The sequence below is a fragment of the Galeopterus variegatus genome, unplaced genomic scaffold (genome assembly GCF_000696425.1).
Source record: "Galeopterus variegatus unplaced genomic scaffold, G_variegatus-3.0.2 Scaffold1725, whole genome shotgun sequence".
Taxonomy (NCBI): domain Eukaryota; kingdom Metazoa; phylum Chordata; class Mammalia; order Dermoptera; family Cynocephalidae; genus Galeopterus; species Galeopterus variegatus.
Window position 1 is genome coordinate 338536 of NW_007727836.1, and position 13834 is coordinate 352369.

General features: G+C 54.3%; 2 protein-coding genes across 3 annotated transcripts in view; one reads left to right on the plus strand and one right to left on the minus strand.

Annotated features, from left to right (window-relative positions):
- Positions 1-272, minus strand: part of GIPR (gastric inhibitory polypeptide receptor) — a 9548-nt gene extending 9276 nt beyond the window's left edge. For both annotated transcript variants that reach the window (XM_008578603.1, XM_008578604.1), the window contains exon 1: positions 231-272. The gene's annotated coding sequence lies outside the window, so the exon portion shown is untranslated. The remainder of the gene's footprint in view (positions 1-230) is intronic.
- A 6626-nt stretch (positions 273-6898) lies between these two features.
- The window catches only part of EML2 (echinoderm microtubule associated protein like 2), a gene marked incomplete at its 3' end in the record, with an annotated part of 18152 nt that continues 11216 nt past the window's right edge, over positions 6899-13834 (plus strand). The window contains exons 1-6 of the mRNA XM_008578611.1: positions 6899-7046; positions 9697-9915; positions 10010-10133; positions 10323-10427; positions 12374-12402; positions 12816-12945. Of these exons, the coding sequence (XP_008576833.1) occupies positions 6899-7046; positions 9697-9915; positions 10010-10133; positions 10323-10427; positions 12374-12402; positions 12816-12945 (755 nt within the window). The remainder of the gene's footprint in view (positions 7047-9696; positions 9916-10009; positions 10134-10322; positions 10428-12373; positions 12403-12815; positions 12946-13834) is intronic.

A 13834-nucleotide genomic window follows, 5' to 3' on the forward strand; every position in this document is an offset into this window, starting at 1 on the left:
AGAGAGCTAGAAGTGCAGAAACAAAGCATTCCAGAGGCTGAACAGAGATTGAGAGACATAGAGATGGAGACACCAAGAGACAGACAGAGTTGAGGACAGAGACTGTGGCCACAGAGAGACAGAAAGAGACAAATTCATAGGTTGAGAAACAGAGAAAACAAGAGAGAATGCCAGAGACTTGAGGGGGACGAGGGGATAGAAGGAATGAGCTGGGATTAGGGGACACTCACCTGTCCCCAGTCCTGCTCCTGATCACTTGCTCCTACAGCCCCTGCCACCCGTGTCTCACTCATGCTCTGGATGAGGTGACAGGCACTGGCAGCCTGGGTGGTGAGAGGGGGCGGGGCCAGGGCAAGACAGGGAACAGGAGGGGGTAGCTGGGAGGGGGCAGTCGTGTGAATATCACAGTCACTCAAGGTCACTTAAGAAAGCAGTCATGGAGTTATCCTGATTGTGCTGAGGACCCCCCACCACGTGTGCACAATCTCTCATAAAATCCCACCCACAGCCCCCTGGTCACAAAGCACCCCAACTCTTCCAGTCACTCATACAGAGAGCCTCAGTCACACACAGCATCACACACAATTCCGTACACCAAGCCACAGAGAGGCACAGTCACAGAATCTCACACACTGTTTCTCACAGTCAAACGTTCATTCCCAGTCATACAATCCCATAGTCATACCCAGAGAGCCACAGTCTCTCACTCACAATTTGACAGTCATCCACAGTGACACATAGCCAATGCCTGGTGCTGTGGTCTCCTACAGTAACACAATCACAGTTTTCTACAGTTCCAATAACACTGTCAATCACACAGACATTCACACAATCACTAGGTCATGATACAAATACCCGTCTCCCCTGCTGGACTGTGTGCCCCGTGAGCACAGGGCCAGGGTAACTCAGTCACCACTGGGTCCCCGCTTCATCCAGAGCAGGGACTCAAGGAATGATGACTGATAAAATAAATGTACACGGTTATGTGGTTACTCACACAATCATACAATCCTTTCATGATGCAAGCTGAAAGTCCCAGTGTTAAGCAACCACACCCATTAACACTCTCACAGTCTCACACACTTCGTATATCATCCACAGAGCCCACCGTCACATCCCAACAACACACATTCCCTGTCACTGAGGCACACACTCTCACAAGCTCTCAGCATCACACTGTCACACTGTCACACTCACACAGTCACACCCAATTATATGGTCATACAGACACACAACTCTTCATCACAGTCCCACTCACACTCACAAGCGACATACACTCATACATGTGTCACACACAGGATCCCACTACCCCAGTCACACACATGTCACACAGCCACACATGTGTCACAGTCACACATCTCTCATGCAATCCCACCACCCCACAGTCACATACAGTCATACTAGTGTCACACTGCAATCCCTCCATCCCACAGTCACACACAATCACGGGGTCACACACCATCATCCCACAATCACACACGAATCTACAGCCTCATGTGGTCTCATGGTCACAGTCACCACTGAATCACACACATTCTTACAATCTCTCTTTCCAATCTCTTCCTTTGCCCCAAATATAGGGAACATCTGTACATTGAAGGGAGAGCTTAGAACCCAGTCCCAGCTCTCAGCACCTTCATTGCCGTTTAACACAAACCATGGGTTCATGCACATTAATCATACAGTTAACATGCATCATGAACACACACTCTCCTGGGACCTATAAGATAAGTGGGACAGAGGCAAGCCTGCCCATATTGCAGGGGAGAAACTGAGGCCCTAAGGCACAGAGGTCCGAGGAGGGGCAGGGAGTAAGGAGTGGCATGAGGTCCCACACAAGAAGCTGGAAGGACACAGACAAGCCTGGGGAGGGCCCACGGTCCTCGCTCCCTGCCTCTGGCCGGCCTCCCTGCTCTCTGCTGCACACTCCTGGCGCCCTCTGGGCCTGGGAAAGGCACAGTTCATGGAGTGGAGACGGAAAGGGGTCTGAGATTGCTCGACGCCTCGGCACCTCAGGGAGAGAATGGGGCTGGGAAGGAGTTTCTCCTTGGCCCCAAGAGGGCCTAGAGGGTCACTCCCCTGAGGAGGAAGGGACGGGTGGGGAGGCTGGGGAGAGGAGAGGCTGTGAGAGACAGGAAAAGAAACCAAGGACCAAGAAAGGTGGAGAAGGGGAGGCAGGCAGAGAAAGGCAGGAAAAGAAAGAGACAGAAACGGAGACAGAAATACACAGAGGGCTGTCAGGTTAACTCAGCTGGTTACAGCGTGGTGTCACAACACCAAGGTCAAGGGTTCGGATCACTGCACTGGCCAGCCCCCTCACCCCCAAAATAAATAAAAAATATTAAACTTTTTAAAAAAAGAGACAGAGAAATACATAGAAAGACAGAGAGGTAATCAAGGGAGGAGGGAGAGAGAGAAAGCTAAGAGAGAGAAACAGAGATCGCAGATACAGCTGAGAGACGGAGAGAATGAGAGATGGGGACAGGGTAGGGGATGCACACGCAGATGAGCCTGGTGGTCTTGGGCTCAGTGCTCCCCGACCCTCCCTCATCATTCCCTCTAGGAGAACACAGGCTGCGGGCATGGAGAATGGATGGCGGGGTAGGTGGGTAGACCAGGTAGATGCCTGGGTCCCTGGCTGGCCCCCTGCCCACCCCTCTGGGGTCCTTTGCAGTCTGCCAGGGTCTGAGGAGGGGGCAGCAGGGCCACAGAGGTGCCCACACAGGCTCCCTCCAGCTCCCATGCGCAGGGCATATGGAAACCAGGCAGGGAAGCAGCTATGCGCCCTCCTGGCTACCCAGCCTCTCCCAGGCAGCCACATGACATGTGCTACCCCCACCTCAGGGGACCCAGAAAGAGAGGAGCCTCATTCCCCATGGCTTTTAACACTCTCCCCATTGGATCTCCATTTTCCTGCTCAATTCCTGTCTCTAAATTTAGCCTGCCTCCTCTCCGCACCTCTCCATCCATGTCTCTTCCTCCCTTGCCTCTCCATGTCACTTTCTCCCTGTCTCTGTCTCTCTCCTTTTCCCTCCCCCTTCCCTTCTTTTCTCTGCTGCCTGCCTCTCTCCGTGCTATCTTCTCTCCTTCTTTGGTCCAAACATCCTTTCTCTAGCCCTACTCTCAGCCTGTCTCTGTCTCTCTCCCCTGTCTGCTGGGCTGTCTTTTCTCATTTCTCCTTGTTTCATTCTGCCTCTCTGCTTATTTCTACTGGTCCCTCTCTTCCTCTGGGTCATTTCTTTTTGCCTGTCTCTATGCTTTCTCTTTTGTCTTACCCTCTTGTCCCATCTTCTCTCTGGTTGTCTGTTTGTCTCTCTCCATTGCCCTTGGTCCCAGGTCTCCTAGCTCTTCCCCCCTGCCCCCAACTTCAATATGCAATGGTAGGAGGAAGCTGGAAGGCCTGTGTCTCCCCCCATGGGGCTGCCTGGCCAAGCAGAGCCTGCAGGGAGCAGGAGGGGCCTGGAGAGCGGCAGATGGTTTAGGAGAAATGAGGCAGAGAGAGATGGGGAGAAGGGGCGCTCCATGGGGCCTGAGGCCAGAAACGGGAGGCCAAGAGGTCCCCTAGATTCAGTACTGCAGAGAGATGAGGCCTGAAAGACAGAGACTCAGAGAGAGACACACACTCATAAAGACAGAGAGATACAGAGAGGGAGAGAGATCAGAACAGAGAGAAGGAGACAGAGAGAGACACGCCCACAAACCAGAGGATCCAGAAAGAGGCAAAGAGACAGAGACAGGCTCAGAGAGAGAAGACCTGGGAGATGGAGGTTGAGAGAATGTGACACAGGGGACATGGGTTCCAGAGAAACAGAGACCTGATGAGAGACACTGGTTCAGGCACACACACGCAGGCATACAGACAAGACTCAGAGAGCTAGGAACCCTGGGACAGGCAGAGACAGAGGTCCAGAGACAGTGGCCTGAAGAAACAAACACAAAAATATGGGGATCCAAAGAGACATGAAGCCCAGAGAAGAAAGAGACATGAAAAGACAGAAACACAGAGATGGGGACCCAGAGAGAGAGAGCGAGGGACAGAGAAAGAGACCGAGAGACAAGACCTAAGAAACAAAGAGCCCAGGGATGAGTACTCAGAGAGAGACAAAGGCAGAGACAGAGACTTGGAGCCTAGAGAGATGGGCGTGGGGGGTAAACACTCTCAAAGCCACAATCAAACAGAGATGAGGCAGAGACACACAGCTCCCCTCCATTTTCTCCAAGCCCAGAGGGGGGTACGTCTCCATAGCAACCTCCCCAGATCCTGAGGGCAAATATTGTCCTGGCCAAAAGCAGCGGGGCTATGTTGACATAATCTCATGCTGGGTGGGGTGGAGGCTCCAAGGGCCCAGAGGCCAGGATGGGGGTGGGAGAGAGCAGAGGGGCTCTCAGCTGGGGACCTACAGACAGCTCCAGCCTCCCCCTATGTCCAAATCCGGTAGTAAACATCCTGGCCCTGGGAGGAGCTGCAGAGACATCTGAATCTGTAGGGGTCCCTGGCTACCCCCTAGTGGTGGTGGATGAGCCAGAAGCCCCTTTCCAAGCATGTCAAGGAGAGCAAGATAGCCTGGGCATTTTCCTCCAGGCTTCTTTTTTTTTTGTTGAAAAAGATGACCAGTAAGGGGATCTTTTTTTAAAAAGATGACCAGTAAGGGGATCTTTTTTTAAAAAGATGACCAGTAAGGGGATCTTTTTTTAAAAAGATGACCAGTAAGGGGATCTTTTTTTAAAAAGATGACCAGTAAGGGGATCTTTTTTTAAAAAGATGACCAGTAAGGGGATCTTTTTTTAAAAAGATGACCAGTAAGGGGATCTTTTTTTAAAAAGATGACCAGTAAGGGGATCTTTTTTTAAAAAGATGACCAGTAAGGGGATCTTTTTTTAAAAAGATGACCAGTAAGGGGATCTTTTTTTAAAAAGATGACCAGTAAGGGGATCTTTTTTTAAAAAGATGACCAGTAAGGGGATCTTAACCCTTGACTTGGTGTTGTCAGCACCACGCTCTCCCAAGTGAGCCACAGGCAGGCTGTCCACCAAGCTTCTTGAATCTGGTCCTATCCACCACCACTTGCGATAGTGCTGCCAGGCAGCCAGCATGGTCATGCTAAAGCGCAAACCGTATTCTGTCCTTTCCCTGTTCAGAACCTGCCATGGCTCCACAGTGCCCTTGGGATAAAGCTCAGGCTCCTCTCCATTGCCTTCAAGGCCTTTGCTAAGCTCTTCCAGCCTTTTCTCCATGACTCCCTAACTCTTTAAACCCTTCCCAGCCCCCCAGCTTTTGTTCTAGAAATTTTCTTTGCCTAAAATGCCTTCCCCTAATTTTTGTCAAGTTTTCCAAGCCCATCTCAAAGTTAGGGATCCGAACCCGTGGCCTTGGTGTTATCAGCACCACGCTCTCCCGAGTGAGCCACAGGCTGGCCCTCCCCTCATCCTTCTTGATCATATCATCCTGTCTTATCATCTTTGTACTTACCAGGATCTGAAATGATCTTACCAGTTGTATGCCTGTTTCTTCATCTGTAAAGTGGTGAGGAAAAAAGAGCTTGTTTGAGGATAAATGAATGCCTGGCACAGAGTAAGTGCTCAGTCAATGTTACCTATTATTTCTGTTGTATACAGTGGCTTACCTCCTCCATTAAACTGCAAGACCCATGAGAGAAAACTTTGACAGTGACTTGGTCACTCCTGAAACTCCAGCACCTAGAACACAGCTTGGCACATAGTAGGCACTCAGTAAACATTTTTGGATAAATGAAAGAGGTAGGCACAATTATGAGTCCCCACTTTCTAGATGAAGAAACTGAGGCTCAACATCACACAACCAGACAGTGGTGGAGTCAAGACTCGATCCCGGGACAATCCCGGGACTGTCTGCCAGTGCGTCCAGAGGCAAATCTCTTTCAGCTCTTGGCCTCGCTTTCGCTGTCTATAGAACATGGTCTGAGTCATCTCTAGGTATTGCTCCTCAGTGGAGACTTGGAGAAGGCGGTCCAATATTCTTTAAATTAATTGTCAGGTTTTTGACTTCCCCTCTTCCCCCCAACTTCAGAGCCAGCTCTGACCGACACTGCCAGCTGGTCCAGGCCTCACAACTAGGTCTATGTCAAAACCCGGACTGGAGATTGCGGTTGTGGAAGACTAGGGCTCTAGGAGCAGAGCTAAGGGCCTGGGGCCGCAGAGGAGAAAGTGGAAGGGAAGGTTTGGAAGGGACTACCAGACTCCGGGAGAGGGGTCTAAGTTCCGAAGGCGGAACTAATCCTACTAGAAGTCCGGTCAAGAGCTCTGGGCGAAGTTTACTAAACCCTCGGGCATTCAGGGGCGATGCTAATGGATCTAGGGGCGGGAACAGAACTTCTGGGGGTGGAGCTAACAGCCCTGGGGGTGGGTCTAGATCTCATAAACAAGAGCTCGGAGGCGTGGGCTAGAATAGGTGTTCTGGGGCGGAGCTAGTGGACACGGGGACGGGTTCGAGGATCTTAAGTCGGACCCGGTCTTGCGAGGGGGCTTTTGGGAAATCCAACAAAAGATTAGGGAGAAGGTTTGGGGGATAGGAGAGCCGGAGGCTACACTTCAGGCTAAAAAGCAGAGAAGGCCCTGCCCCTTCCAATCCCTCTGCATCCCTATTGGCGGAGGGGCCTGCGCGACAGGCTTTCATTGGTTTTGAACAGGCGAGAAGGGGGTCGAGAGAAAATATACGCCGGTTGTGGGCGGGGCCAGACAGTACCTAGGAGAATCCCGGAGCAGCCAATCCTAGACCAAGGATTTTGTTGGGGGGCCTGGCAGGGGGTGTCCCGACCCCCTTTTCTGGGCATCCTGGGGGATGACCCTGATGCCAGGCCCAGCGCCGGCCGCCTGATGCGGAGAGGGCCGAGCTGGGGATGCTGGAACGAAGGGCGTTGCTATGGCAACGGGAGGCAGGGCCTGGGGGGGGGACCGGGCACGGGCTGGGGCCGGGGGAGCTGGCGGTGGCTGTGGCGGGGCGATGGCGGAGCGCGGCCCGGCCTTCTGCGGCCTCTACGACACGTCCTCGCTGCTGCAATACTGCAACGGTGAGACCCCTCCTCAATTCCGACCCTAGCGCCGCCCAGGGCTGGACCCTCTCCTCCTGCCCCAACCTCCTCCTTCCAGGTCCCCATCGACCTCCCTTGCTGAAGAGCCCCCCATCTCCCCCTCAGCAGGACCCTGACCCCAGAGTAAGGTCCGCATCCCCAAAGCCCTGATTCTGGCTCTCATCCTCTTGGACCCTCCCCTGCTCCCCAGGTGGTGGCTAGTTAGAGAGAAGGAGAGCAGAACCCTCAGGAACCTGGGATTGAAAGGGGGTAGGCCTGGCGGTGGACAGGGCCTGGAACTCTCCCCTCCCTCTCCCCTCTCAAGCCTCTGGAACCCTCCCCTTACTCCTTAGAAGATGGACAGACAGATTAGAGGGGTGTGGGGGTGGGAATGGATGCTGAGTTGAGGGCAGGGTGTGGGACCAGGTAGGACAGCCAGAGGACTTTGCCTCCACTCAGAGGAGGGGAGTTGGGGACAGAGAGGAGAGAAGATGGGAAGAGAAATGGGAAGTGGGAGGTGGTCTCTGGTCAAAGGGGCTGAGGGTAGGGGAATGATCAGGAAGGAGCAGAGGGCTTGAGTCATGGGGGATGGGATGGGCCAGGCCAAGGCCTCAGAAGGCAGCTGGCTTCTCTGGGTGGGGACTGAAGGATAAAGATGAAAGAACCTCCATTTCACTCAGGAGGCCCTGAGAAGGGACCATCTTCCAGTTTGGGGGCTCAGTCCCCTGAGCACACGCCCTAGTGCCAAGGACTACTGGAGTTGGCAGAGAACCCAGAGTGCTCATTTTGTCCTCTTCTGCCCCTCTAAGAGACAAGATGGCAGGGTGCCTAAGGCTGGGTGGAGTTCTGCCCCTGAAACACTGTGTGTCCATGTGCAAGTTACCTCATTTCTCTGGGCTTCAGTCTCCTTCCTCCTCCTCTCCTCCTAAAATGGTTATAATACAACTACTATAGTTGCCAGGAGCATTAGGAACCATAAAAATAGGTAATTTTATTCTGGATTTATTGAGCACATACTATGAGCCAGGAAACATGATAAGTGTTTTTCTTGAGTGGCACCTGGCACATGCAAGGTCACAACAACATACCCCTTTATTATTACTGGTAGGTAGGAGAGCCTCAGCGCAACGAGGTGATTGGGTCCCCCTGCCTCCCACCTATTGGCTGTGTGACCTTTGGAGTGTCTCTGCACACTCCCTCCAACCTCCGTTCTTAGTTTCCTCGTTCGCAAAACGTGATGCCAACAGGACCCCGCGATTCCGCTTGTTATAAGTTCCAAATCTTGACAGCTTTCTCCTCTGACCTCGGGAGGCCCCCACCTTCCTCTGCAGGTCTAGCCACGGACTTGGGAGGCGCTGGGTGGGGGGCAGGGCGGGCGAGGCTCAGCAGGCGATTGGGCCACGGTGGGGAGGGAGGGGAAAGACCGGCGGCTGCACTGCGGAGCCCAGCGGGCAGGCGGGGAACGGGCAGGCTGGGAAATGTATGAACGCGGGATGGCAGGGGCGACCTCCATACCCCGTCCCTGTTTATGCTACCACCTTTACTTCCACCAGGCTGGGAGCCAGGGTCTTCTCGGTTGTGGTCAGCAATGAGTCTAGGTATGACTGTTGGGGGTGGGGAAGAAGGAAAGGGGGACCACCTCGGTTCTCCGCCCTCTCACTTCGGGGAAAATGGGCTGGGGGGTGGGGTACGATGGGGGAGTCATTTTGGCTCCAGTCATGGACTGCAGAGGAGGAGGAGGAGGGCCGAATCTGGGGCGGGGGGTACAGAGGCGAAATAAAGAAGAGGAACAGAGGAGAGGAACTCTGGCTGGGGAACAGAGTTTGAGTGTCATCCCCGCCCGCATCTCTCTTCCTTGGGTCTCCTGGGTCTGCGACGCGCTGCCTGCAACCCCCAAGTCAGCCGCCAGGGGCCGCAGAGGCTCTGTCTTTGCAGTTGGCTCTAGGGTCGAACCCCTTGGTGAAGAGAGGAGGGGAAGAGCAGGAACCAGACGTGACCTTTTGCTTGGAAAGTCTTAGGGGACGTTAGTATCCATGATGGAATATTCGTCAGAGAATGTTGGGGATCAATCCTAGGACATTGATGTCACTAGGAGTAGGTTGGTATCATCCCTAAAGTGTTGGTATCGCTCATAGATATTTAGCATCTTAGTCATAGAATCTTTTTTTTTTTTTTAAAGATGACCGGTAAGGGGATCTTAACCCTTGACTTGGTGTTGTCAGCACCACGCTCACCCAGTGAGCAAACCGGCCATCCCTATATGGGATCCGAACCCGGGGCCTTGGTGTTATCAGCACCGCACTCTCCCGAGTGAGCCACGGGCCGGCCCTTAGTCATAGAATCTTAAAACTAGAGTGAGAGGCTCCTGGATTCGTAGAATCTTAGAATGTAAGAGGGGAAGGGACTTCCCCAAGGTCACACGGCCAGGGCGCTGTGGCAGAGAGAGGAGTGTGGGGAAGGGATGGAGAGCGGTGGGGATTTCCTTCCCCTTTCGAGCCCCTCTTGGCCCATCTTCAAGCGTCCCAGCCCCACGTTACGGGACAGGAAAGGGGTGTGGCTGGCCCCGCTTAGACCCGGGAAGGCGGGAGGGACGCCTCGGGCATTGGAGCTCCTGGGTGGCCACCGCAGCCGACGCTCCCCCGCCTTCCAGATGACAATTTGTCGGGCACGAGCGGCATGGAGGTGGACGACCGCGTGTCGGCGCTGGAGCAGCGGCTGCAGCTGCAGGAAGACGAGCTGGCGGTCCTAAAGGCGGCGCTGGCTGACGCGCTGCGCCGCTTGCGGGCGTGCGAAGAACAGGGCGCGGCGCTGCGCGCGCGGGGCACCCCCAAGGGCCGGGCGCCCCCAAGGCTAGGCACCACTGCCTCGGGTATCCTCTTGAGACTAGAGGGGTGAGATGGGGAGGGCCCGGGGCCCGGACCTAAACACTCATCCTCTTCTGTCCTCTAACCCCCTCTCTCCAGTGTGTCAGCTCTTGAAAGGCCTTCCCACCAGGACTCCCCTCAATGGCTCGGGCCCCCCGCGGCGTGTGGGGGGCTATGCAACATCCCCATCCTCCCCCAAGAAGGAGGCGACCTCTGGGCGCAGGTAAGACGGCAGCCCGGGTGACCAGCCTCTTCCAAGCCCTTGTGGGAGAAGAAGGCTGTTTGCACGGAGAGGGAGGGACTCAAGTACCCGAGCTCCAGCGACGGAGGGTGCAGGGACGTTGTCGCCCGCCCTCAACACTCACCTGCTAATCTAGCGCTCTGTCCCCAGCTGCGTGCTCTCTTTTCGCAGTGGCCGCCGCTACTTGTCGCCAGAGCGTCTCGCCTCGGTGCGCCGCGAGGACCCCCGCAGCCGAACCACATCCTCCAGCAGCAATTGTAGTGCCAAAAAGGAAGGGTAAGTATCGGGGAGGGGTAACGTCACAGAGAGTGGGGCCAGGACCCCAGATAGGCAGGAGAATGAATGGGGAATTTAGAGTCATGCTCCAGGCCACGAGGTCATAACCTAGAGAGGGGCCAGCTAGTTCAGAATGCGAGGACAGTGCCGGAGGACGGGAGGGACCAATCTTGAGTTGGTACAGTCAAGGTAGAAGGTCTGAAAGGGCCAGGCCCATATTGAGGGGTGTAGCCAGATCCTTGAGCTAGACTGGAACACCAGAATCCTGGGTAGTCAGGATCTCCCGGGTGAGCCAGAGAGGAAGTCTAGGTGGAGCCAGTCTTATGGGCGTGGCTATTAAGGTAATGTAGAGTCCCCATTGAGTTCCACGGGTGGATTCAGGGCAGAAGCCTCAGTTTCTGCAGAGAATGGGAGAATTGGATGTGGGGGTGTGGTCGGAATTTGGGGATGTGGCCAGAGTGTTAGCCTGGAGGGAACCAGAACCTGCGGTGAGGGTCACAGGAGCTGAGGCAAGTGGGGGTGGGTCAGATTCCAGAAGCACTGGCAGATCTGCATCAGTGGGCACTGCCAAGCAGAAGTGGACGTGGTTTGAAGGTTGGGCAGGGGACGTAGGTGGATGTAGTCAAATATCAGGAGGCGGAGCTAACTTGGAGTCCTTGAAAGGACTCAACACAGGAACCGAGTCACGTGAAAGTGGACATGGTCTGAATGGGTGGCGGGGCCAGAGTCGGCGGAGGTGGGGGGAGCGGTCAATTATCAAGAGAGGGAGTCAAGTCAGGGGCAGGGTTAGAAGGAGGAGGTGGGTGTGATCAGAGTGCTGGGCGTGGTCAACTCCCCGGAGGCGGGGCCATTCTGAAGTTCTGTGGGAAGTCAAAACTTAAGGCTGGAGTCACGACTCCGTGGCGTGGTCAGGGTTTGGAAGCCGGGCTAAGGCAGGACCGGGGTCCAAAACCACACTTTTCAATTCCTCCCAAATGCTAGCAAACACGTCTATAGTGTTATGTGTCAGGCAATACTCCAGGCACTTTACATGAATTACCAGATGTCATCCTCGCAACCATCCGGGAGGTGTAGGTATTCTTATCCCCATTCTTAAAATGAGAAAACCAAGGCAGAGGTTGGGCAACTTGTCTACACTGCTAGGAAGCGGCAGAACTGGGGTTTGAACTCACGCAGGCGCCCTCCCGAGTCCATATTCTCAACCACTCTACCCACCCCCACAAAAGAGCCTGATATCAGGACTCCACGGCCCAGGATGTGGGACCCGGTGGGACCTGCCGGCTCCAGGGGTCAGTCGCAGAGGGCGGGGCAGGGCGCGGCGGCGCGGGCACCTCCCAGGGCCGGAAGCGGCGGAGACGGTCCCGGCTCCACCCCCGGCCCCGAAGCTCCGCCGGCCGCCGCCATGAGTAGCTTTGGAGCCGGGTGAGACCCTCTCGCAGACTCCCTCCTCTCCGCGCTCCCGGGGCCTGGATCCCAGGTCTTCCCCATCCCCTGGGACCCAGGCCGGCGAGCCTCACCCCTTTCCGCCGGCTGCGGGAATGTGGAGACACACCCCTTCCTTTAAACTTTCACCGCCGCTTCTCCCGCTGCTTGAAGTTGGGGCGCTGAGGGACTGGGGGTGGGGAGCGTTGGGGAGCACCTTGTTGATTAGGAGGGAGGGATCCCCGCTGACTCCCCTCTTCCAGGATCGCGTCTCTGCTACTTCGTGCTGTGTGATCTTTGGCGATCACTGCCTCTCTGGGCCTGTGTCTTAGGCTCTGCAAGATCAACCGAGCAAAGCACACGGCCTGCAGAGAGGCAGCGCTCCGCCCCTTACTCGGCCCCCGTTATTCATCAGAGACCTCTGGGGAGCGGAAGGGCGGGGGGGGGGTGCTTTCTCTCCTTTTCTGACCTGCTTGCTAAGGCCCTTTTTTTTTTTTTTTTTTTGCTGTGTCCTTTCCTGACAGCAAAACCAAAGAAGTTATCTTCAGCCTGGGTGAGTGGGGAGAGGGAGAGGGGCTTGGTTAGAGACTTGCTAGGGTGACAGGCCAGAACTGGAGACCTGGCTACGGGGGGGGGGGGGGGGGTGCTTTCTCTCCTTTTCTGACCTGCTTGCTAAGGCACTTTTTTTTTTTTTTTTTTTGCTGTGTCCTTTCCTGACAGCAAAACCAAAGAAGTTATCTTCAGCCTGGGTGAGTGGGGAGAGGGAGAGGGGCTTGGTTAGAGACTTGCTAGGGTGACAGGCCAGAACTGGAGACCTGGCTACTGGGCCTTTGTCTCTCTGGCCTCAGTTTCCCCACCTGTTAACAACAACAACAAAAAACCCAAAAAAGTGAAGCCTGAAGAAAAGGAGAGGGAATAGGGATGGGAGATGGTGTCAGCGCCTGACCTCTGGGGGTATCCTGGCAGAGGAGGGCTTCGTGAAAATGTTCCTGAGGGGCCGCCCTGTGCCCATGCTGATCCCAGACGAGCTGGTGACCACCTACAGCCTGGACATGCGCTCGGAGCTGCCTTCCTGCCGGCTCAAGCTGGACTGGGTGTATCCTTTGCTTTAATCCCTCTCTTGGCGCTCCTGCCCCCTCAGGAGGAGGCAGAAGCCCTTCTGACTTCAGCAGGAGGGAGGGACTTCGTACTGAAAGTGGGACTTCCCGGGCCTCTGTGGCTGAGGGGTCAGGAAGACCATGGCTCAGGAGAGAGTGGAAGAAAGCAGGTTAGCTGAAATGAACTTCTATGATTCATTAATGCAGCAAATGTTTGCTGAGTACCTTCCATATGTCAGGTTCTCTCCTGCATGTGAACTGTGTTCATGGAGCTCACCTTCTAAAGGAAGGAGACAGATGAGAATACAGAAGCCTGTGATTAAACAATCAAGATAATTTCAGTTAGGAATAAATGCTGGGTGTACTGTAACCTGAGGTCATGTTAGGGGAGTAACTGGGTTTGTTTAAGGAGGGGATGTTTGAGCTGAGAACTGAAAATATAGGAGCCAGCATAGAAAGAACTAGAAGGAGAGTGTTCCAGACACAGGGCACAGCAGGTACAAGGGCTCTGTGGCCAGAATGAGCTTGATGTATTTGAGAAATAGAAGAAGCTGGGAATGGTTAGGAGCCTTGTTGGATTTGGAGCCTGGCAGAAATGGGTTCAAACCCCAGCCCTGCTTTTGGCTGGCCATGTGACCCTGGATCAGTCACCTTACCTCTCTGTGCCTCAGTTGCCTCCTCCAAAAAATAGGTTTCATGATCTCAGATTCTTAGGACTGTGGAATAATGTGCAAAGGTGCTGAGCTCATAGTATGCACCCCATACACAGGGATTGAAAAAATAATAACTAATTTCAATTTAAAAAATAACAACTAACCTTTGTTGATCATTTTCTTTTTTTTTTTTTTTTTTTTTTTTTTTTTTGTCTGTTTTCCGTGTCCGGCAACG